Here is a 25,557-nt window from a genome sequence, read left to right as displayed (position 1 = left end):
ATAACGGGCGCCCCGCCCCCTGCGAACCCCACCCACCTATTCCCCCCCCTCCTCCTCGCGGCGTTTGCGGCGGGCCGGGCTCCCTTGCGCCGCTCGGCCAGGGGAGAGCGCCCTGGCCGCGTCTTGCAAGCGCTGAGTCGTGTGCGCCTTGGTTACGCAGCGCCGGTAGCCGCGCTTAGGTAAACGCTCGCGTGTGCAGTCGGAGCAGCTGCTCGAGGCACCTGGAGCGGCCAGAGGCTGCAGCGGAGAAGAAGAGGAGGAGGAATAAGAGGAGGAGGAGGAAGAAGAAGAAGAAGAAGAAAAGGAGAAGGAAGAAGAGGAAGAGGAGGAGGAAGAAGAAGAGGAGGAGGAGGAGGAAGAGGAGGAGGAGGAGGAGGAGGAGGAAGAAGAGGAGGAGGAGGAAGAGTAGAAGGAGGAGAAGGAGGAAAAAGAGGAGGAGGAAGAAGAGGAGAAGGAGGAAGAGGAGGAGGAGGAAGAAGAAGAAGAAGGCGGATCGGGCATCCTTGCTTAACTCCATGCTGCGGCATCGCTTACCGGGAAAGGCTTAAAGCCGGCGAGGAAGGGGCGGGCGCCGTTGGCCGGGGCCGCCGCTTTGGGGAGCGAATTCCACAGGTGAGGCGTGCTCGGTGCCGGGTCTTTTCGGGTCGCCGGTCCAGCCTGGAGAGGAGGAGGAGGAGGCTTGGGCGCGCGTGATGCGGGCCACGCGTAGAGCCCCCCCCCAAGAGATGGAGATGGGCGGCAGATCTCCGCAGACCCCCCCTCCCTCGAGGTCAGCCGGGTTGGGTCCCCGTCCTTGGACCTATGATGGATGGCCTTGTGTGGCTTTCCAGCAAGAGGGGGGGGGGGGTCCGGTGTGTTTCTGGGGGAGAGGGCGTCCCGTCTCCTTGTATGGCTTTCCGGGACGAGGGTCCGGTATATATCTGAGGCAGGGGGTTTCCAACCTTCTTGCATTTCTTTCCAGCACGAGGGTCCGGTGTGTGTGTGGGGGGTTGTCTGTGTGGTGGTGGTGGTGGTGTCTCATCTTCTTGCATTTCTTTCCAGCAGGGGGTACATCTGTGGCAGGGGGTCTCCACTCTTCTTGCATTGCGTTCCAGCACAGTGGTCGGCTGTGCCTGGGCTGGGAAGGTCCCATCTTGGTCTCCCCTCTAGCAGGAGAGGGTGCTGGGTCCCAAAGCCTCTGAGAAACCCCTCTTCCTGTCGATGGGGTGTCCCCCCCCCCAATGGCCATGGTTTGTTGGCTTCCCTTTGACCTTCCAGGTTGCTGGCTGGGGGGGGGGTGGCTCCCCCTCAAGAAAGGCTTGGCCAGGCAGGGGTGGGTGGGTGGGAACGCTCCTTCCTGGGCTTGGCCAGTTGCCCAGGAGTAAGCCCAGACTTTCCCTGACTGCCTTAGGTCGTGGGGAAGAGCATTTAGATGGCATCTTGGCAAAAGGAGTAAGGGGGAGGGGGCTATTTTTAAGAGCTTTTCCCGGCATACCTGGGAATGTTGTGATTTGTCATTGGCTGAGGGAGCTGTACATCTGGCAGAGGGCTGTTCCCCCCCTCCCCCTGGCATGATGGGTGAAATCAAGAGAAGGAGCAAGTCAAGGGAAGACTTGAGAGTTTGGGCAAAGGAGAGAGATGGGCACCAGGGATGCCCAGCCCCTCAGCCGCAGCAGCTCCGTGGAAGATGCCGAAATGCTCATTCTCAGCCTGGCCTACTCCGCAAGATTGGGGTGTGTTAGTTGTGCTCCTATATAGGGAAGAAACTGTAAGGTTTTATTTCTTTTCATCATGATAAAAAAATCCCGTATCTTTTTCCTTCGGTTTGCAAGGTTTCGTGCCTAAGGCTCTGTCAAAATGTGGCAAAGGGACTCTGATGGTATTTGGAGCAGCGGTCACCAAGCGGTGGTCCTCGAGAAAATGTTGGTGGTCCGCAGAAAAATTATTTTGCATCTTTTTTAATTGCACTAAATACGATTTTAGCTTTTTAAAAAATTCATTTAGTGGTCCACGGGATTTAAAATTGTGAATTTAGTGGTCCCTGAGGTCTGAAAGGTTGGTGATCTTTAGTTTGGAGAGCCTACTCTCGGTCCATAAACACAGGTAGTCCTCGACTTGCAACCGCAGTTGAGCCTACAATTTCTGTGGTTAAGCGAGACGGTGGTTGTGAGCCTTGCCACATTTCGGAACTTTTCTTTCCATGGTTGTTCAGGGAAGCACTGCAGTTGTTAAGTTAGCAGCTTTAAACGGTTGTTAAGCGAATTTGGCTTCCCCATTGACTTTGCTGGTCAATGTGAATCCGGGACACTGCAACCGTCGTAAAGATGAGCCAATGGCCAAGTGTCTGAATTCTGATCGTGCAACCTTGCGGATGAGGCAACGGTCATACGTGTGAAAAATGATCACACTTAGGTCACTTTTTTCGGCATTGTAACTTCAAACGGTCACTAAACGAATGGTTGTAAGTTGAGAACTAGCTGTATATGTGGAGTGTTGCATGAGGCAAGTTAGAAGCGAGAGAAAGAGAAATTCTATCAGGGTTTGAAGCTCGTTTTTGGGACCGGCCACAATAAAGCAGAGTCCAACATGCTTGTGGAGTCTGATTTCCTCACCTGGCCTACCTCGCAGGGCTGACAGCTTTCCAGACCAGCCCTGAGATCAAGAGGAAGGACAAGATTAGAACTGGTCGGGGATATTTTAGGCACCAGTTAAGGCAATGTGTGCCAGCAGTGTGCAGCGGCAGCCAAAAAAGCCAATGCAATCCTATGTTGCATTAACAGAGGGATACAATCAAGATCAAGGGAGGTGCTAATACCACTCTATAAAGCCTTAGTAAGGCCACACATAAATACTACATCCAGTTTTGGTCACCACACTATAAAAAAGATGTTGAGACTCTAGAAAGAGTGAAGAGAAGAGCAACCAAGATGATGAGGGGGCTTCAGGCTAAAACACACGATGAACGGCTTCAGGAACTGGGCATGGCTAGTCTAGTGAAAAGAAGGACCAGGGGAGACAGGAGAGCATCTTCCAATATTTGAGGGGCTGCCGTAGAGAGGAGTGGGGTCAAGCTACTCTCCCAAACACCTGAAGACCAGGCAAGGAATAATGGATGGAAACTGACCAAGGAGAGATTCAATCTGGAAATAAGGACGAATTTCCTGACCGTGAGAACAATCAACCCATGGAACAGAAGTTTCCTTTGGAAGTTGTGGGAACTTCATCCCTGGAGGCTTTCAAGAAGAGACTGGGATGCCGTCTGTCAGAAATGGTGTAGGGTCTTCTGCTTGAGCAGGGGGGGTTGGACTAGATGACCTGCAAAGTCCCTTCCAACTCCGTTAATCAATGTTTCTGTACTATAGCCATTTTAAGAGGGATGGACTTCAACTCCCAGAATTCCCCCGCCAGCAATGCTCAGAATTCTGGGAGTTGAAGTCCACCCCCTGTTAAAATGGCTGAGGTTGAGAAACACTGCCTCAGGAGCATCCACAGGAGTCATGGCAAAACCCGCAAAGTGGTGAGTGTCACGCCAGCTGTTCTGCAGATCTTGCTGGTCATTCCAGGCAGTGATTTCTTTTGCCATACCTCTAAGGAATTCTGGGAATTGGAGTCCAGACAGCTCAAATCTGCCAAGTTTGAGAAACGCTGCAGTAGAGTCAAATCAAATGTCTTGAGAACACGGAGCTGCAATGTTCCGGGGTCATGTGATCCCTTCCAGACCTTTTGCCAAGCGAAGTCAATGGGGGAAGCCAGATTCACTTAACAACCGTGTCTGCTAACTTAACAACTGCAGTGCTTCACTGAACAACCGTGGGAAGAACGGTCGTGAAACCCTCTTCCCCGACAGACTCCCTCTTGAAACCTCAGCTGCCTAGGAGCAACAGCAGAAGGGGTTGCAGAGAGGCTGAAAGGCAGGTTGGAAGAAGTGGCAGCCTTGGGCAGGATCACCTTGTGGTGCCCACTCCCTATCCCAACCTTTGGAGAACACAAGAAGTCCTCCCACCTCTTTCAAAGCAATACAGATGTTTGCCTCCTTATGACCAGTCCAGAGCTTTGCCACCTGTGGCTCAGATGGACACAGAGAACATATCCCATATTTGAACCCTTCTGGTAGGTAGGTAGGTAGGTAGGTAGGTAGGTAGGTAGGTAGGTAGGTAGATTGTAGGTAGGTAGGTAGATGATAGATAGATAGATAGATAGATAGATAGATAGATAGATAGATGATAGATGATAGATAGATAGATGATAGATAGATAGATAGATAGATAGATAGATAGATAGATAGATAGATAGATAGATGATAGATGATAGATAGATAGATAGATAGATAGATAGATAGATAGATGATAGATAGATGATAGATAGATAGATAGATAGATAGATAGATAGATAGATAGATAGATAGATAGATGATAGATAGATGATAGATAGATAGATAGATAGATAGATAGATGATAGATAGATGATAGATAGATAGATAGATAGATAGATAGATAGATAGATAGATAGACAGACAGACAGACAGACAGACAGACAGACAGAGATCTAAGATCGATAAATAGATAAATAATTTGACCCATTAACCTGCATCAAAAATCTCCAGCAGGCATTCTTTTCCATTATATACTGTACATATATAAAATTTGGACTGCCAAACTGGGCCTTCTCAGTGGTGGCTCCTTCTTTGTGCAACATCATTCCCCTGAAGTACGACTGCTTTTGTGCAAGACTCTAAAAATGTGGTTTGTCCAGCGGGCCCGGGGACCCCAAATGGAGACAGAACCAATCAGGTGACTGACTTGATTGTGTGCAGCAGGTCTTCGGCTTACGGCCACCATTGAACCCCCCCCCCAAATTTCTGTTGCTAAGTGAAACATTTGTGAAGTGAGCTTTGCCCCCTACCCCTGTTTACGACCTTTCTCGCCACGGTTGTTCAGTGAATCGCTGCAGTCGGTAAGTTAGTAACTCAGGTTGCTAAGTGAATCTGGCTTGCCCTGTGACTCAGCTTGCCAGAAGGTCGTAAAAGGGGACCACAAGAGCTCAGGATACATGGCAACGGTCATAATGATGAACCCGTTGCCAAGCAGCTGGATTTTGATCATGTGATTGTGGAGCGACTTCTGTTAAGTGTGAAAAACGGTTATGTTGTATGTACATTGAGAGCTTATGCACCGGAAACAATTTTCTTGTGTGCCTAATCACAGTTGGCCAATAATCTAATCTATTCTATTCTATTCTACTCTACTCTACTCTAAATTATTCATTATTCTATTTTATTCTATTCTATTCGACTCTACTTAAATTATTCATTATTCTATTTTATTCTATTCTGAATTTATTTGAATTCTGAATTCTATTCTATTCTACTCTATACTAATTTCTTCATTATTCTATTCTATTCTACTCTACATTCTTCATTATTCTATTTTATTCTATTCTATTCGACTCTACTCTAAATTATTCATTATTCTATTCTATTCTGAATTTATTTGAATTCTGAATTCTATTCTATTCTAGTCACATTTTTTTCGGTGCCGTTGTAACTTTGGTCACTAAACGGACCGTTGTAAGACGAGGACTCCCTGTAGTTACTGCTGTGGGGGGATGGGTAGGGGTGGGGTTTTTTTTACGAGATACGATACGGTGGATTTAAAAAAAAAAACGCAAACCGCCCAGCGTGTCGTCCCGTGTGCAAATCGGGCTGCTGTAAAAATTGGCTGAATCAAGAAATAAACGCATCAAGAAAGCCAGCAAGCCCCCCCTCCCCCTCTTCTTCCCTCCCCCATCTTTGGTTTAATATTGGTTTGAAAGTAATATTGGTTGTTTTTGTTTTTTGCAACCCCCTTGCCAAAGCAGCTTCACGTTCATTAAGACAAGAAGTTTTGACTCAGGAACCAGCATCTTAACACCCTCCTTACACACACACACACACACACACACACACTGCTCCCCTCCCAGCTCAGTCGCACCCGCATTTTCTGCAGCAATTCCCATTCTTCAGCCTCTTCCCCACACCCCATCCCTGGGTCTATATTACAATTTTTATCTTCCCAAGGCATTAGGACCAGGTAGAAATCTTCCCCCCCTTTCCTCCCCCCCCCCATTTCTCAGGTTTAGATTCTTGTCCCCCCACTCCCCCCATTATTCTAATTTTTTTGGCCCTGGTGTAAATAAACCCCTGTCTTTGCCCCCCTCCCCATTTTTGGGGTGGTTAGTACTTCTGCCTGCAGCTGTGCCATTGGGGCAGGTGGAAAGGACTTGGAGGGAGGGCGGGCCAGGTTCTCTAGGGAGGGGGGAGAGGGGGCTGAGTTGGGTGGGTGGGGGGAGAGCTACCAGGCTTATTGTGCTCCCCTCCTGGGGGGCTGGGGAAGAAATGGCTGATATTTTTCCCATCCTCTATATGATATGACCACCGACGTCAGCCAATATATATAGTATTGACCCGTTCTCTGTGCATTGAGGTTGAACTGGTGCGAGGGGCTTTCTCCGGTGTGGGACTATGCCAGCCAAAAGCCCCAGCTGCAACCGCCGTCCATCCTCAGTGAGTTGCTTTATCTCGTTATCTTATGTGGGTGGAGGGGTGGGTTTCCTCCCTCCTTTTTTTTTTCTTTCCCTTCCCCCCCACCCTGAATAATTCGCCTTCCTGCCTCTTATTAGATATGCATTATTTTAAGAATGAAGGGGGATTTTGCTGGCTTCTCCCTTCTAAGCCGCGGGAGATCTCAAAGCTCCATTCATAAAAAAAAAAAAAGAGAGAAAAAAATCCGCAGGGTTTAAAAGCCCCCCCCCCCTTTTTTCCCCCTAAATTTTATTTTATTTTATTTTTTAAAGAAACAATCTTCCCCGGGAGCCTCGTCTTTGATTTCTGGCATATAAGAAATTATTATTATAAATAATAATAATAATCCGCTGGTGGAACTGGAATTCTTTTTTTTTCTTCTTCCTTCCCTTTTCCTGCTTCAAATGATGTACTCTCTGCCGCCTGCGATGGTGGGTTTTTATCCCCCCTCCTTTATTTTTTCTCAATGAGCCTTTCTTTCTTTTTTGCCTTCGGAAAGATGAAGGTGGGTCTTCTCTCTCTTTTATGAATGGAATTCAATCCCACCCAAAAAGCGACAGAGAGAGAGAGAAAGGAAGGAAGGGAAAGAGGGTGGGGGGTCTATTTGTTTGTGAATCAAAGCCGCTTGAATCTGGATTCATTCATAAAAGACAGCCAGGTTTTTTTTTAATATATATATCGCTATATCTGCAATGGCCGTGGTGGTGAGCTAATTTCTTTCTCTCTTTTTTCTCTCCTACATTTGCATGGGGTCTACGGGGGTGGGGGGATGGGAGGGGGGGTTCTTAAGACCAATTTGTCACAGTAATTTTTTTTTTATTGTTATTGTCTCGATCATCTTTTGAAACCCCTGGAGCTTCAAAGAAAGCATGTCTCTAAATCTTATTTTTTTCTCTCTCCTGGGCTGAATATCCATATTTGACTATTTTATATATGTGTGTGTGTGTGTAAATATTATATAGATATTATATATGTAATATCCCCCACCCCTCATCCCTGTTCACCTGTTGTTTATTCAAGAAACGGGGACAAAGAACCTAGCCTAGGTCATGTGACCCTCCATTCACAAAAATCCAGACCAGGGTTTCCATTGAGATGGGTTGAAGGAACAGGCAGCCTAGCTTGGCCATAGAGAGAGCGTATTTTGTCTGAGCTTGCTCTGTAGCCCCAGCGAGGGAGGAGAAGAGGAGGAGGAGGAGGAAGACGAAGGAGGAGGAGGAGGAGGAGGAGGACCACGACAACGACGAAAGGGGGCGAGTGGGTAGGTGGGTTTGCAGATCTCAAGGAAGAGACTGCTGACAGCTTCCAGCATCCTTCTCACTTCGAGGGGGAGGGGGCTACAGATTTTTATTTTTATTTTTTCCTTCCTTCCTTCCTAAATATATACATCATCGCAGGCTACAATTCTGCACCAAGGTTTGAAACTGGAGATATATATAGATATAGATGCACACATGCATAGGTGCAACGAATACGCATATATGGAAATATATATATATATATATATATATATTTCATACATGCCTGTGTTTGCCTATGTATGTGGCCTAATCTTTGTAACCTTCTTTTGCATGTCGGAGAAAAAAAAAATTTCTTAAGTCTCGATCTTGAAAGGGAAAGCCTGCAGAATGCCGACTTTTGGGTTGGCTACTTGGTTCCAAAGAGAGATGCTTTCTTTTAAGGGTGGGTGGGTGGGTGGGTAGGTCGTATATTCATTGGTACGTGGTGGTTGGTGATCTCTTTATTGAAGATATGGTGCCCGAGCAGGAGACCTTGAGTGAGACGGATGTGCCTTTTCCAGTGGGATCGAATGCCAGGAGCTCAAGGGGTGTGCGTACGTTTTTCTGCAGTTGACATGATGGCTTGTGGTAGATGTCAGATTGCTGGCTTGTTTGGGTGTGTACCGGAGGGGCGAGGTGGGTGGGGTGGGGGGAACGGGGACAGGTGTACAGGTGGGGATTGAAGTGAGGCTGGTCAGGTGTCTGTTCCCATCGTGTTTTCTCAGCCCTTCGAAATCACACTGGCAGTTTTATCATACCTGACGAAGAGCCGTAAAAGTAAAAAGGCTTGGGGGAAAATGATGTGGGAAATGCACATTATTATTATTATTATTATTATTATTATTATTATTATTATTATTATTATTATTGCTGTGGCTTGTTGGTTTCACCGTGTGTGTGTGTGTGTGTGTGTGTGTGTGTGTGTTTCTTTCTCTCCCTCTCCCTCTCTGTGTGTAGGAGTTTAAAATCTTAGAAAAGAAAAAGAAAACCTCTTTGGCATTAGAAAATGGGTGGTTAGCTTTAGTTTGGTGTGCCTCTTTGTGAAATGGAAAAAGGGTCGTGTTTCGAGGAGCCTTTTCTTTAAAAAACATTTTTAAAAAAAGGGGGGGGAGAGAGAGATAATTCTTCTCTTTCCTCCTCCTTCTTCTTCCTCTGACCACCAAAACGAGGAATACGTGTCTTCACTTTGCTTCTTGATCTTGTAATACATAATGTCGTTTTCCATGGCAACGCGTTGTGATGTCACCTGTATGTTGAAAATACTGTGAGATAGATATAGATAGATGGATATGGATAATATTGGGGATTGATTTTTCAAAGGGTTTTTTTTCTCTCTCTCTCTCTCTCTTTCTCTTCCCTGGCCCTTTGGAGGGAACCAACCAGCATTTCTCTTCGATTTTTGAGGATGGCCCAAACATCTCTGGAACACCCGGCACGGCTGCAAATTTTGGATGGGTGGGTGGGGGGCACAACATTTTGGGGTGTTCGAAGATCCCTTTCGTCTGGCAGTGTCGATCTGGGTTTGTTTTTTTTCCCCTCCTCCTCTCGTAGACTTCTTTCCTCTTTGCGCCAGGAAAACATGAAATATGATCGAAAGGCTCCAAAAACAAGAAATGAGGTGTGGGGGGGTCTCGACTCGCTTCCTTTTCCTTCCCCATTTCGGTTTCACCTTTTCCCAAATTTTTTTTTCCTTTTCAAAGGTTGTTGGTGGAGTTCCTTCAAAGATGGCTTGTCTTCAGCCTGGGATTGTGATGCAATTTTTTCCTGTAAGCTGGTTGGTTGGTTGGTTGGTTGGTTGGTTGGTTCTTTCTTTCTTTCTTTCTTTCTTTCTTTCTTTCTTTCTTTCTTTCTTTCTTTCTTTCTTTCTTTCTTTCTCTCTCTCTCTCTCTCTCTCTCTCTCTTTCTTTCTTTCTTTCTTGGAAGTTTATTTTTCAGGATAACGATGCTGTCTTTTTTCCCACGCCTGTGAGCCGATACTAAAAAGAGGATTCTTGTCTTGGCTACAAAAAACCAGGTTTGATAGTTAGAGTTGAGCTTGGGCAGAGTCAAGATCTGCGCAGGTGCTCAAGCCTTGGAATTAATTTTGGGAAGAGACCAAAGAACCGATGGCCATCACCAATCTCTGGCAGCACCTCAAAACCTCCTAAACCTTGAGAGTCCCCTTGGCTCAAGGGACATCTTGACCAAAACTTCGTAACCCTCCAAGAAATTCATGCCAACCTTCACTTTACATTGGAGAAAATCAACACCACCACACCGATACCGCATCTGTTTTGTAACGACAACTCAGCCTTAACTCGTCCTTTCGGGCTGCCATGCTTGTTCGTTATCTGGTTTAGGGAAATCATTAAGAAATATTGAACTATTTTTTTTTCCAAATTCCTGTTTTTGTTTTTTAAAGTAATTTTTTTCATCCGAAGTGCTTAAGGAAAGGCGTGGATAGTTGAAAGCGTTCCTTTTTTCCCGGTCTTCCCTGCTCAGGGCGGAAAGCCTCTTGCAAGGAAAGCTGCAGTGGGACGTGCAGGCCTTCGCCCACCCATCCCCAAAAAACTATCTCAAAAGAAAACATGGATTGAATTCAGGAAGTAGATAAACCTTATTGCATAAGTGGACGGTGATGGTCTTATCCCGGCTGATCTGTGAAATGAGCATAGCTGTTTTTCCCAGCATGACGCCCTGCCAATAATTTTCCAAATTTTGCGGCCAGCTGCTCAAATGCGTTTAGTGTTATTTGGGGTGTGTTCCTCTGGTCCAGTGGAAATTGTCATCTCAAAAAGGCAGGGTTATCCTTTCGATTTGAAGGAGTCCCTTTTCCTTCCTTCCTTCCTTCCTTCCTTCCTTCCTTCCTTCCTTCCTTCCTTCCTCTTTTTAGAGATAATTTTTGAACCAGCCCAGCATTGAAAAGAATACATAGACAATCCTTTCAATTTTAAAAGGTCCCTTCTTCTTTTCCTTTCCTTTCCCTCTCCTTCCTTCCTTTCCTTCCTGCCAACCCTTTCCTTTCTCCTTCCTTCCTTTTTATAGGTAATTTTTGAGCCGCCCAGCATTTAAAAGAATACATAGACGATCCTTTCAATTTTAAAAGGCCCGTTCCTCCTTTCCTTTCCCTCTCTTTCCTTCCTTCCTTTCCTTCCCTTCCTCGTTTAAGGCCAGCTCAGCATTGAAAACAATGCATAGACATTCTTGTATGTATGTATGTATATATATATATATATATATATATATATATATATATATATATATATATATATATATATATATATATATATATATATATATATATATATATATATATATATATAAAACAATGCATAGACATTCTTGTATATATATATATACAAAATTCTTGTATATATATATACAAGAATTTTGTATATATATATATATATACAGAATTTTTTTCCACCAATGTTCCAGATCTTCCCATCATCCCCATCCAAAATGACCACTGGGTCACATTGTTTCTCAATGCTTAGCTGGCTGGGGAGTTCTGGTAGTCGAAGTCCGCATCTCTTAAAAATTGCAAACCTTGAGAAACACTGATGCCCGAGCATATTTGGAGGTCCCTTACTTGAATAAAAGCAAACTGAGGGATAGAATAGATCCGTGATGGCGAACCTATGGCACGCATGCCAGAGGTGGCACGCAGAGCCTTCTCTGTGGGCACATGCGCCGTCGCCAGCTGCGCTTCTGATTTCTGGCCAGCTGATTTCTTTGCAGGCCCCGAAGCACTGGAAAACAGCCTGAAAAAACGGCAAAAAATCCCAGGCCATTTCCAGACCATTTTTCGGGCCAAAAACAGCATGCAAAACGGCCCAGAAAACGTTCTGAAAATGGCCTGGAAAATGGCCAAAAACAGACATGCGCATACCAGCCAGATGGTCTTTAGGTTTCCGGGTTCACCATCACTGGAATAGATCATCTATACTGGGACAGGGGGCGGGGGGGGGGGCAGAGGACAAACGGACGGACAAAAATACTTTAAAAAAATCCATGCCACAATTAGCCACTCTTTTGGCTTTACCATCATAATATCAGCTGATGTGACTTGATGGTCCTACCCCTCCACACATCCACACACACCCACACACACACACCAAGTCCATCATCTTTTAATCTTTGCACTTGACTGTCTCCGAGATCGAAGTCTGTATTCAGGCTGATTGCCCGAGGAGGTCTCCAATCTTGACAGATCCCTTTTGAGAAATGGATGTCAATCTTCATCTCCCTTTTGAATTCGTACTTCTGGGACTCCCGTGCCCTGCTCCTTAAAAAATTTGGCTCTTCTAGATCTCTGGCTGGGCCTTTCCATCTGGCTGAAGAATCAAGGACCATTGGTGAGGTCCTCGATGCTCTCTGAGCTTGAATGGTTTCCTTGCAGACGTTTAATTACCAAACTAGGTAACATCATTAATGCCGGAAGGGAGTGGGGTTTGCAGAATGGAGGCCAGGAGGACGAGGACTGTGGGGTCCTTGGCGTTCTATGAGTTTTCTTACAGACGTTTCATTACCCAACTAGGTAACATTATCGGTGCTAGCTGATAATGGGGTTGGCTCTCTGTTTATAAACCACACTCCCTACGGGCACCGATGAAGTTAACCTAGTTGGGTAAAAAAACACGAGATCCTGGGAGGCTGCAATAGTCGTAAGTGCAGAAAACTTTTTTCCAGTGCCATTGAACCGTTGTAAGTCGAGGAGTGTGTGTGTGTGTGTGTGTGTGTGTGTGTGTGTGTGTGATTCTCACCTGGGTCAATACAATCTATCCTTCGCATGGGGAGGGAGGTCCTTCTCACCCATGCGGCAGAGTCCCTCTTGAAGGCGTCGAAGCGGCCGTCAATCATTTATTGATTCACTTTAATTATTTGTCAAATTGATTGGCTGTCCCTCTTATCACAGGGCAAGAAAGCCGGGGGTGGGGTGTGGGGTGAGTGGGTATTTTTTAGCAGAAAGGGGTCCCGTTTTTTTCAAGAGCCCATCTTCCTGACTCCAAAGCTCTGGAGCCTTGTTTAAGAAATAAAAACCAACAAGGAATAACACCCACTCACACAGACAAGCATCTCTCCAGCATCCAGGAGCTGAGATGCTCAGAATTAGCCCAGCATGCGGGGTTTTGCTTCAGAAGCCATTATTCAGGGTTTCCTTAACCAAAGTTCGATGCCTGTCCAAGTTTAACGCAGTAGCCAGGGCTGCAAATAAGTTACCCGGTTTTTCTTTTTTGCCATTCGTTTGCATTTATTTCAAATGCTTCGTTTCTCATGTGTTGTTTGTGCCTCGGCTGTGTGATGCGTGCATTGTGGTCTTCCCCCTTATGTGTTTAATCTGTTTGCCATAAATGCAGTTTCTCTCCCCCCGTGCCCCCCCAGCCCCGAACTCAGCTGCTAGTTTCATTCCCGCTTAATGCCCTCTTCGCTGGCGGGTAGGTTTGTGTCTCTGTGCGTTTATCGTGCCACTTAGTTCTCAGAAGCCACCTCTTTGTTACACGGAGATAGCTGGAGAGCAGCCGACAGGGGAAAAAATGGAGGGGTGGGGTAGTAATGGACAGCATCCATCCTGGGCAAGAGAATTAAAAGGGCTTAATAGGTTTTAATGAGCAAAAATCATAAGCTGGAGAAAAGAGGTTTGACGTCTTTACACAGACTGTAATACAATTTTTTAAAATCTTTCTGTGCAAAAGGGAAAGGAGGATATAAGGAGAGGGGAATATTGTTAAAGTAGCCGAAAGATTTCCCTACAGATTTTATTATTTTGAGTATGAACAGTTCGATGCAGGATAAAAACCGATGTATGATCAGCTAAAATTAAATTTTATTTAATGCTCAGAGAAGTCATTTCTTTCTTTCTTTCTTTCTTTCTTTCTTTCTTTCTTTCTTTCTTTCTTTTTTCTACTTTGGATTTTCCCTACATTTCCATTCCGGCATGTTGCCTTAATAAGGAATTATTATTTTTTAAAAAAAAATAAATACATATCGTAGATAAGATTTGAACTGCACAAACAGGAGCTTTTAAGATCACATTTCTTCAGTGGATTTATTTTATTATTTTGTGCTTTTACTCCATACTTGGGGTAATGTGCATCTATATTTGATTGAAACAGAAACGATTACTTAGGAGATAGCTGATCACTGACAGATTTGTTGAGAGCGTTCATTTTCTGTTTATTTCCTAAATAAGAATGATGATAAACGATTCAGGTTTACTGAGGAGAGGGGGAATTGCATGACCCCCTGCATGAAATAAATTCTAGAATTCTTGGTGGATGCTGAAAGGTTCCCCAAATACTGCAGGATGCTTCGAAATCCAACCCAGCCATTATATACCACAAATTTGTCGTTTGCCTCGACCTTGTGACCGATTCACGGTTGCTGTGCCAGCCTTTACAAACTTAGTGCCTTCCAGATGTTTGCGCGTCGACTCCTAGAATTTCAGGATGAGGATTTGGAAGACAAACATCTGGAAAGATTGGGGAAACTGGCATGGATGCATTCTACCCGGCGAGTATTTGAGGCAGGCCTTAACGATGGAATTTAAATTTCTTTGGGGGAAAAAACCTGCTGTTTTAAATTTCCTGTTTTAAATTTAAATTCCCTTTTAAAAAAAAAGGCTGGATAGGGTTACTCCGCTTGATCTACCTAGAGACGATGAAATTAAATGTTTGCTTGCCAAACAAGATGGCAACCATCTTTAGCTGCTGTTTTGGTGATTTCGGTAAATCGATTGTGAATTAAGAAAGTCCCAGCCAGCTTTGGTTTTCAATGGACAGGGATCTCGAGGATCTTAGGATTGTCGGAGTGTTTTCGTAACGGAGGCTTAAAACGGGGAAGAGAAGCAACCTGGGATTAAAGAGAAACTTCCTGACCATGAAGACAATTAACCAGTGGAATGGCTTTCCTTGTAGAAATTGTGGGGGCTTCAACACTGGAGGTTTTTAAGAGGAGACGGGACACCCCTTTGTCTGAAACGGTAGAGGGTCTCCTCCTTGAGCAGGCGCTTGGGCTAGAGGACCTCCAAAGATCACTTCCAGCTTTATTCGGATTGATCAATTGATCAGCCCAAAGGACGTTCCCGTTCGTTCCGTGGTCGCTCTGCCAAGACCAACGCTGATGGAGAACAGCGTTCTCCGGGGTTGGATGGTGGGGAGGTGACATCAAACGGCAAAACCGATGCGAAGGATGGCACGGGTTTGCTTGCATTTTTGCAAAGGGAGGTGGGTAAGAAATGTTCTTTCTGGGCCACCTCCCGAGCAGAAGAGGTGGATCTTAACCAGATGGAAGTTTGATGCTCAATATATATTTTAGGAACTTGTAGGATGCCTGGAGTACGTGGTAAGCTCTGAGCTGGTGGCCTGGGAGAGGCATTTTGTTATGGGCAAAGATCCAGGAATGTAGATGAGACCCAGAGGGGTCCATAGTGAAATGATGCAATAGCTTAGACCTTTAAATGAATCTGATCTTTGCTGATAGAAGTTGGCGGCTTGTATCCTCTGAGCAACAGAATAACAGAGTTGGAAGGGATTTCGGAGGTCATCTAGTCCAAGCTCAAGGACAAATGGCTGTCCAATCGCTTCTCGAAAGCCTGTTAAATGAATCTGGCTTCCCCATGGATTTTGCTTGTCAGAAGGTCACAGTGCCGTGGTAACTTTGAATGGCCACTAAATGAATTGGTGTAAGTTGAGGACTGCCGGTATTGGAAGATGCTATGGTGTTACTCTATTCCTTCTCTTCTTTAGCTTGTACATTCCCAGTTCCTGCAACTGTTTACCGTACGGCTTAGCCTCCAGTCTAGTAATCAAGGAATTTTTGAATAAATTAAGCCATAAGGCCTTTGAGTTGTTGTTTGTGGGATTCTGGGTCTTGAAGTCCAACCCACATAGAAGGTCTCCATTAGGTCCTCTGCTTCCATACAGCTGTCTGTGAATTCTTTCCATCAGCTCAAACATCCTTTACCTTCCTTTCCTGCTTCTACCTTCCATTTCAGTCAGTTTAATCATTAACTTGGAGAGCAAGACGTTGAAAAGCATCTGTTTGCCGAAGGATGAGATTATGATGAGGCCGGGCAGCTGAAGCTATTATGCAAATGGTGGAAAAAATAGAGAAAGAGAAGCTGGAGAGAAAGAAAAGGGGAAGCTGTGTGTCTCAACATTGACCCCCTTCAAGATGGATGGACTTCAAGTCCCAGGATTCCCTAGCCAACATATTGAAGTCCAGACATCTTAAAGGTTGCTGGGCAAGGAATTCTGGGATTAAGTAAGACCAGCCATATTTGGCCGAGTTAGAGTTAAGACTTGAATTGGAGTTTCTGGATAAAACTCTTATTTCCATGTCTTTTTTGTTAAGAGATAAATGCAATCTTTTGTTCAGGAGTTTATGAAGTCTACCGAACAACAACAACAGGAGGGAGGCCAGTCTGAGAAGGTAGGGTTAGGCCGAAGTCCTACAGAGGACTACAATCTGAGTCCTCCCACAGCTAGTTCAACATCCAACCTCCTAGACCAGAGGTCTTCAAACTTGGCAACTTGTGGAGCTGGCTGGAGAATTCTGGGAGTTGAAGTCCATAAGTCTTAAAGTTGCCAAGTTTGAAGACCTCTGTCCTAGAGCTTCCACCTTCAAGGTTTGATTCTCTGATTGTCCTTGTACAACTAGATTCATGTAGAGCACTACACCTGAAACTCAAGCTAGCAAACCAGAAATGTTGTGTTGATGTGTTTTGTACAAGCAAATAAGCTGTATGTTGGCTTAACGTAGCGTTTCTCAATTGTGGCCACTTTTAGATGGGTGGTCTTCAATTCCTAGAATTTCTCAGCCAGCCATGATGGCTGGGGAATTCTGGGAATTGAAGTCCACACATCTTCAAGTTGGCCAAAGCTGGGAAAGCGTGATTTAGATCGTCATCCATGGCAGCTTGGAGGATGTCAGTAGGTGAATCATTCTTCTATTTTTTTTAGTTTGTCAGGTGAAAAGTTGGGCTTGTGAGTCTCGTCCATAAATCCCTATTTTCCTATTGAACTTTTTACCTTTGAGGATTTAGAACGAGGTGTCTCAACTACGCTGAGGCATTCTGGGAGTTGAAGTACACAGGACTTCAAGTGGCCAAGGCTTAACCTGACAGCATAGTTTGCACCCATAACACAATTAGTTTTCCATAAAGGGATGAATCCTCAACTACCCAATCTCATTTCAGCTTGTTCCGCTGTGTTTCACAAAACCATCCTTTGAGTGTAGGTGAATTTTGTAGGATCAGAGGAGAAGTCAGCATAACAATACTACGTTCAGCCGGTTGATCGGGAAGACAACCTTTTGATGTCTTTTGCTTGATGTCTCTTGCTTAATTTCCACTGCTCGAGAGGGAGATTTTCCAGGGGCCTCTAACTGGATTTGGGTTTTCAGTCTTTCGGGGTATGTTTTTAATTTTTGTGGCTTTTATTTTTGTAGATCATTTTATAATGCGCTGATAATTTTATGATATGATGTCACCATAGTGTAAAAAAAGATGCTGAGACCCTGGAAAGAGTGTAGAAAAAAGCAGTAAGGGGGATTAGAGGCCTGGAGGCTAAAACCTACGCAGAACCGTTGCAGGAATTGGATCTGTCGAGTTTAATGAAAAGAAGGACTAGGGCTGAGAGATAGCAATGTTCCAATATTTGAGGCGTTGCCATTTAAGAAGAGGGAGTCATATCCAAAGCATCTGAAGGCGGGACAAGAAACAACGGGTGGAAACGAATCAAGGAGAGAAGCAACCTGGAAATAAGGAGAAATGTCCCGACTGTGAGATCAATGAATCAGTGGAACAACTTGCCTCCAGAAATTGTGAATGCTCCAACACTGGAAGTTTTTTAAGCAGAGATTTGGACAATCGTTTTGTCTGGAATGGTATAGAATTTCCTGTTTGAGCAAGGTGTTGGACTAGAAGACTTCAACTCTGTTATTCTTTTCGGTTGTTGATTTTACTTAAAATAAATTAATTGTAAAAAAAAATTACCTGGGGAGCTTTGCTGCAAAAGATGGGTTGTAGGTAAAATGCCTTATCTTTGCAGGTAAAATCAATTCTATCCCCATGTGAATCTGAAGGGGAAAAATATCTGAACTCCCTTTTCCTATTCTCTGTGTGGGTGGCTTAATAAGTAATGAGAATATTTGATGTCCACGTGGGACCTGTTTTTCTTCTGAAGTCTGCTTTGCATATCATGATTTGTTCTCACGTGGAGAGGAGGTGCCTTCCAGGTGAAGGATGCAGATTCACAGTGGGCCTTAAGCAAGCAGGGCTTCACCTTTTAGGCCACCTGGCCTTTCCCCATGAGAAGAGATCATGATACCTAGAGCAGCTTTTAGAAACAGGTGTGTTAAATATACTATTTAGGTACCACCAACTGGAACTTCATTCCACGTGAACCCTGCAGAACCTTGAACTAGAAGTATAACAGAACAACAGAGTTGGAAGGGGTCTTGGAGGTCTTCTAGTCCCACCTCCTGCTCAAGGAGGAAACTATATATCATTTTAGACAAATAGTTGTCCAAACTCTTCTTAAAAACTCCCAGTGTTGGAGTATCTACAACTTCTGGAGATCCTTGAGGTTGTTGGCAACCCAACGGAAAGAGAAACTCATTCAATCTCTCACAACCTCACCACTTTTGGTGACTCTTCAAAAGCTAACTTGCAACTTACGAGAAGAAGGCACCATCTTAGAAGCTCGTGGTCCAGGGCCCTTCTCGGTTAGTTCAAGGCAAACTTGAATTTCTGGAGGTGGAAACCATGTCTAGATCAGCTGTCTCCGTTCAGGTGCCTCCTAGACACATAAAAACCACAACCCCATCTTCCCCAGCTGGGGTAGCGATGGAGCTGTAAGCTTGGTGGACATCACCTGGGGAAAGTAATGGCCCAGGTTGATTTGAGGGGGGACATTGCTTTGACCTGATCCTTCCTCTCTGCTGTTTCCTCCCAGTTACATGGTTCGAGTGCGGGCTGTGGTGATGACTCGAGACGACTCAAGCGGCGGTTGGGTGCCCATGGGTGGTGGTGGCCTGAGCCATGTGACCATCTGTAAAGTCCGGCTCCCTGACGAAGGGCAGCGCCGTCAGTACCTGATCAACGGAGAGCGCCTCCGGGACCAGACGGTGAGACTGATGGGATGGGGAGGGGGATAGGAGGCAGACAGTTGCAAACCAAAGAGATTAAGAGTACATTAGTGGACCCTTCCTCTCCTTCCATGGCAGGAGACGATAAAGCATACGGGATGTTGCCTTTAAACCAGTAAGACTGCAGCAATCCTTAATTCAGGATATTAATTTTTGCTCAAGTGACTTCCCCATCAGCCCCAGTCTTAATCTTAGAGGCAAAAGTCAGCTTTTCTCCACATTTAGGTCAACGTAGTCTTGGTGGGCAGCATGAGGTGTGGGGAGGGGAGGTATCCTCCAATTGTTCTTCCCATCATCCACTCTTCCTCCTCCTCCTCCTTCCTGTCCTGCAGACCATCTTGGAGTGTGCCTTGAAAAGGGACCTGGTCTACAACAAGGTGAACCCCATTTTCCACCACTGGAAAGTTGGGGATAACAAGTTTGGCCTCACTTTTCAGAGCCCTGCAGATGCAGTGACTTTTGAGAATGGTGTGCAAGCCGCTTTGAAGGAGATCACGGAAGGTGAGGGGACTGCTGGAAAACTAGGGTGGGGGGGTTGGGGTTGGGGGCTACCAGGCCATGCAACTGAGCTACTGTGGAATACAGCAACTTCCATTAAGCGTGTTACAATGGAAAATTTCGTGCTCAAAGCTGGCAGCACCGATCAACTTCTAGGTATTGTTTTCTGAGTTCCACCAATCCCTGAAATAGGAGTGATTTGTAAAGAAGTTGTAGGGTCACAGTAATTACCACAGAGAGCTATTGAAATGCTGAGTAACAGCACTGCCTTCTACCAGGCTTTTTCCTTACTCAAAATGAATGCAGGAAACACTGGAGAATTTCTGGAACTAGCTTAGACAATTTAGGAGTTCATCCTGGAATTATTATTATTACGGTTCATCGCACTGTCAGCCAGATGTTCAGACTCGATCTGGCATATTTATCCACTTACCGAGCCCTTCCTAAAGATCTGGGATAGGCAGATGTGGATGTTTGATGACATTAGAGGCGTCGTCCCAGAATGGATTACGTTCCAAGTAAAGCTGCCTTTTGCAATTGACAGATGGTGAATTTGTCAATGCCGATGGTGTTCAAGTGGAGCTCCAGCTCTCTTGGGATTGCACCCAAGACACCTATCTCTGCTGATATTATTATTATTATATACTTTATTCATTAAACATGAAACTCAGCCAACTGAACATTCAAAAATGCATCACAAATACCAGTGACTGGTGCTAATGGTTGATACGGTTTGCTGCCAGCGTCCTAGGTATCAACCAAGGACCTTCTTAAAATATAAGATGTTCCGAGTAGCACAGTTTTTTGCAGTTCCGCTGGTGTAATTGCAGGAAGCTGCAATTTGTGGATGTAGCTTGTAAAATTTTGGGACATGGTGCCAAGTGCCCCGATGACAATGGGTATCACTGTGACATGCTTCATCCATAGCCGTGTAGTTTCGATGACCAGATCGCGATATTTCATGATTTTTTCTAGTTCTTTTTCTTCGGCTCTGGCATGTCCAGGAACAGCCATATCAATAAACTGTACACTTCGGCCCTCTACAACCGTGATATCTGGCGTGTTGTGCTCCAAATGACAATCCGTTTGTATTCGAAAGTCCCACAAGATCTTCACCTTCTCATTTTCGATAACTTTTTCCATTTTATGTTCCCATGACTTTCTGGATACAGGTAAATCATATTTTTAACATCGTGACCAGTGGATTAATTTAGCAACTCGGTCATGTCTAGTTTTGTAATCAGTTTGTGCAATTTTGCTGCATTCACATATTAAATGTGAAACAGTTTCGACTTTGTTATTGCAAAGTCGGCAGTTTGGGTTGTCGGTGGGCAATAATAATAATAATAATAATAATAATAATAATAATAATAATAATAATAATAATAATAATAATAATAATAATAATAATAATAATAATAATAATAATAATAATAATAATAATAACAACAACAACAACAACAACAACAACAATAACAACAGTAATAATAACAGTAATAATAACAATAATAATAATAATAATAACAACAGTAGTAGTAGTTGTTATTTTTATTATTTTTATATTATTATTATTATTATTATTATTATAAAAGCCCACTGACATCCCAAACCCTATTAGTAGTAGTAGTAGTAGTAGTAGTAGTAATAATAATAATAATAATAATAATAATAATAATAATAATAATACGTTACGATGTCCTAGGCCCCCCCTAGGTGGGGCCCGACTAGTAATCAATGCCAAATCTGGCGAAACAACTGGCCGCTGTGATACAATCGTATAATAATAATAATAATAATAATAATAATAATAATAATAATAATAATAATAATAATAATAACAATAACAACAACAACAACAATAATAATAATAATAATAATATTTTAAATGTATAATAGCCAGCAGCTCTCATAGATTCAAGGCAGCACGCCAATCTAAATCCAAAACACACACACACACACGAATACACACACCAAGCTTGCTTATGAGAAAATTTTCCTTTTTTTGAATACATTTTCATTTTTCATACAGATACATTTCCTTTCTTTTTTCTTCATCTTTGCATATTTCATTCAGGATAAAGGCCTATCGTTATTGTAATTTTTTAAAAAGACTTTTGGTATAATTTTGTGCACATATTTAGATTTTTACCTCCACCTTCCAGGTTTTTCTTCACCTGGTTCCAGTGCCCCCAGCTCCTCTTCGTCCTCCGAGGATGAAGCAGCTGGTCAGGACGAAGCCCTTCCTGTGAGTCTGTTTTCTACTTCAAATGGGATGTTTTCTGATTATTGTAAAGCGATTTTTCTCATCCGTGTTAACCAAGGAAGAATGGAAAAACATCCTTTTTTTAAAAAAAAAAAAAGCAAGTTTTTGTCCTTTGGATGGCCAGAGTAAGGTTGAAATCATTCTCCGGTGCCTGATAATATAGGTAGTTCTCAACTTACAATCATACTTTTAGCAAAAAAGTTACAGGAGCACTGGGGGGGAAAAAATGAACCGCCACTGGTCCTCGTTGTCAGGGAATTGCACAGCTGGTGTCCAAATGAAGTCAGAGACGCTGACATGAACTTGTAGTTTTATATAAATAAATGTATTTTACATCGATGTATAATCAGGCAATCGTGAGATAAATCACAGAGCAAAGAGGGCCCACAGAAGAAATTGGCGGCGAAAAAGGGAACCTCCCCCTTCGCACCGACAGCAACCAATCACAGCGCAGATTGCCTCACGCAGGAGCCAGCCCTCTTCTGCCAATCAACCATAATTGTGTGTTCTCGCTCACTGCACAACTCCACTGCTCCAGCTGCTAAATTTAAATATCCACTGCTACTACTACTACGGTACTAGCACGAATGATGTTACCTAGTTGGGTCATGAAACGTCTAACCGAAAACCACCAAAGTCAGAAAACACCAAGCACCTCTCAGTTCAGCCCTGAGCTAAAAATATTCTTTTTTGTTACTTTTCAGAGTAGCGCTGCCAGGGAATTTGAGCAGCAGGTATCTAAATGGAGTCAGAGACGCTGACACGAACTTGTAGTTCTATATATAAATATATTATGCAATGAAGGATCTCTCAGTTCAGCCCTGAGATACAAATATTCTCTTTTATGGGTGCTTTTCAAAGAGTAGCACTGTCAGGGAATTGCCATAGCCGGTGTCCAAATGGAGTCAGAGACATTGACACAAACTTGCAGTTTGGCATAAATAAATACATTTTGCATCGTTTTTTCCACAAACTAGCTAGTCAGGCAAATGGGAGAATCGTGAGGTAAATCGGAGAGCAAGCAAGGGCACACAGAAGAAAAAGGCGGGGAAAAGGGGAACCTCCCCCTTCGCACCCACAGCAACCAATCACAGCTCAGATTGCTTCATGCAGGAGCCAGCCCTCTTCTGTCAATCAACCATAATTGTGTGTTCTCGCTCACTGCACAACCCCGCTGCTCCAGCTGCTAAATTTAAATATCTTAACACTTGTGATAGTTACAATCATTGTACCATCCCGTGATCACAATTGCGACACTTGGCAACAAATTTGCCTTTATAACCAGTTGAAGTATCTTGTGGTTGAGAACTACCTGTAAAAGATGGTTCCTCTATTTGGTCACAAGTCTACTTTGTGCTAGGGGCAACTGAATGAAAAGCCACAGGGACCTGCTCTCGGACTCGGCATAACCTCTGCCTTGTGGCTTCTCTCTCTCTAGGTGCGCACAGATAGTGAGTCTTCCTCAAATAGCCAGAAGGAGATGCTCCCCAAACCCATCACCATTGTGACCAGCGAGTCCTCCTCCACCTGCTTTATTCGCACCCCCATTCCTGAAGAGTTCCCCTTCAGTTCAACACAAGGGGCGAGCTTGGCTGGACAGGTGCGTAGTCAAGATCATCATCTCCTCTCCTCATGTCTCTCCTCCCCTCCTCCCCTGTCCTCTCCCGTCTCCTCTCCCCTCTCCTCCTCTCCCCTTTCCTCACTACTCTACTCTACTCTGATCATCATCTCCTTCTCCTCTTTCTTCCCCTTTTTCCTCTCTCCTCCCTTCTCCTCTTTTTTCCTTCTCCTTTTCCTCCCCCTCCCCCTCCCCCCTTCTTGAATTTCTTGGGCATCACTTCCATCCTTTTCTTTTCCACCCCCCTCAGGTGCAAGCCGAGCCATTGCAGCAGCTGTCTCTCCCAGATGAGGAGGAGCTGGAGAGCATCACTCCTTGTCCCTGGGTCACCAAAGGCTACGAGGACTACCGGCGGGCCGTGGTTCAGAAGCACCAGGCAGACCCCGAAAAGATTGACCTGTGCGTACACTTTGAGAAGGGCGGACGGGGCAGCCGATCTCCCCGGGAGAAGGAGTACAGCTTTCCCCCTGGGGCGGAAGGGCGGCTCAAGGACCCCAAGGCCTCACCCTCCTGCCGGATCCATGGGGCCTCCTCCCCCATGAAACACAAGCCGGTGAAGGAGCAACAGCAGTCACCACAGGCGCCCCCTGGAGCCATCATGGGCGTGGAAGAGGACACTGTGCCCTCACGGTGTGTCTACTGCCGGGATGTCTTTAACAACGAAGAAAACGGGCGGGGACAGTGTCAGGATGCGCCAGACCCCATCGGCCACTGCGTCTACCAGTTTACTTGTATGTGGTGCGCCGAGAGCATGCTCTACCATTGCATGTCAGACTCAGAAGGGGAGTACTCGGACCCTTGTTCTTGCGACACTGGCCACCCACACTTCTGCATCCGCTGGCTGGCTCTGGCCACCCTCTCCTTGGTGGTCCCGTGTATGTGCTGCTACCTACCCCTCCACGCCTGCTACTCCTGTGGTGAGCGCTGCGGTTGCTGCGGTGGCAAGCACAAAGCCGTCCGGTGAAACTGAGCAATTGCCGGACGCACCGTTTGGGGTGGGGTTTTTTTGCCACCAAGGCCGCAACGGGCATAAGGCAGGCAGCTTTCCTCCCAGACGGAGGCTTGCTGGGGTTCTAGTCCTTCCCTCGGCCGGCTCTTCCCCCTCCCACACTCCCTTTCACCCCTTTGGGTGAGGATGGTTGGTGGCACTCCTGGGAGACCTCACGGGATGACTTTCGGTCCCAACATTGGGACTTACTTTATTGCAAGAAAGAGAAAGCAAGATGGTCAGATGTTGTCATGGGTACAGATCAGGCATGTATTCCCCCCTCCCCTCCCTGCGATATTCTCTCTAGGGCTGATTTTGGGGGGAGGATTTATTTTAAGGAAAGGAGAGATGAACTCGGCAAAACAAAATGAGAGGACTACGCCGTAATTTTGACCAAAGTTTACTATGAACTCCAAAAGCATCTCTTGTTTTACCAATGTCGGTAACATCCATAAGCTCCACCCATCCTTGCTGTACATGTTTGGATGAGTCCAAGGCAGGCTTGGGCAATCTCCACCGAGATGGATTTCACCGACCAGCCATGTATTTTGGCAAACCAATCAGGCAAGCTTTCCTTGCTCCTCCTCCCTGTGACACCCCCAATGTCTTCTAAAGCAGGGGTCTCCAACCTTGGCAACTTTAAGACTTGTGGACTTCAACTCCCAGAATTCCTCAGCCAACTGGCTGAGGAATTCTGGGAATTGAAGTCCACAAGTCTTAAAGTTGCCAAGGTTGGAGACCCCTGTTCTAAAGACTGAAATATAATAGCGTTGCCCTTAGGACGTGGGCTCATCGGGGTAACGAGAAGATGGCTCTCTTTTTTGGATCTCATCCTGTTCTCCTTTCCTTTTCCCAAACCATCGCAGTCCCGATTTTAGAATCCTAGGTACAGGTAGTCCTCGACTTACAACCCCAATTGAACTCAACATTTTTGTTGCTAAGTGAAACATTTGTTAAGTGAGCCTTGCCCTATTTTACAACCTCCCTGGCCACATGTGTGAAGTGAATCACTTACACTTCTTAACAACGAGGCCATTAAGTGAATCTGCCTTCTACATTGCTTGTCTGAAAGTCGCAAAAGAGGGAATCACATGTCCCCGGGACACTGTAACCGTCATAAATATGAGTCAACTGCCAAGCATCTGAAATTTTGATCACTGCAACGGTTGTGTGAAAAACAGTCAGAAGTGGCTGATTTCAGGGCCGTTGTAACTTTGAACGGTCACTAAATAAACTCTTGTA

The 25,557-nt window shown here is 44.9% G+C and overlaps 1 protein-coding gene across 5 annotated transcripts; it reads left to right on the top strand.

Annotated features, from left to right (window-relative positions):
• The first annotated feature begins 429 nt into the window (after positions 1-429).
• On the top strand, positions 430-24,950 carry SPRED3 (sprouty related EVH1 domain containing 3). Of its 5 annotated transcripts, XM_081962208.1 has the most exons (7): positions 8,337-8,366; positions 9,519-9,600; positions 18,756-18,927; positions 19,281-19,449; positions 21,609-21,691; positions 23,148-23,309; positions 23,578-24,950. In XM_081962208.1, the coding sequence occupies exons 3-7, from the start codon at positions 18,760-18,762 to the stop codon at positions 24,289-24,291; spliced, it is 1,296 nt and encodes a 431-aa protein (XP_081818334.1). In that variant the 5' UTR covers positions 8,337-8,366; positions 9,519-9,600; positions 18,756-18,759; the 3' UTR covers positions 24,292-24,950. The 5 variants fall into 5 exon arrangements, with proteins under 5 accessions (XP_081818332.1, XP_081818335.1, XP_081818333.1 ...); XM_081962206.1 differs by lacking the exons at positions 8,337-8,366; positions 9,519-9,600 and adding an exon at positions 430-612; XM_081962209.1 differs by lacking the exons at positions 8,337-8,366; positions 9,519-9,600 and adding an exon at positions 6,447-6,520.
• Positions 24,951-25,557: the final 607 nt, after the last annotated feature.

This window comes from Natrix helvetica (assembly GCF_964273705.1).
Source record: "Natrix helvetica genome assembly, chromosome: 9".
NCBI lineage: Eukaryota > Metazoa > Chordata > Lepidosauria > Squamata > Natricidae > Natrix > Natrix helvetica.
This window is presented reverse-complemented; position numbering and strand designations above follow the sequence as displayed.

Bases quoted from the DNA above. Each gene is read 5' to 3' on its own strand.
- SPRED3 (XM_081962205.1), top strand. From the start codon at position 18,122: ATGATACCTAGAGCAGCTTTTAGAAACAG. The intron at 18,151-18,755 runs GTGTGTTAAATA...GTTTCCTCCCAG, and splicing joins AGAGCAGCTTTTAGAAACAG to TTACATGGTTCGAGTGCGGG. The intron at 19,450-21,608 runs GTGAGGGGACTG...TCCACCTTCCAG, and splicing joins TTTGAAGGAGATCACGGAAG to GTTTTTCTTCACCTGGTTCC.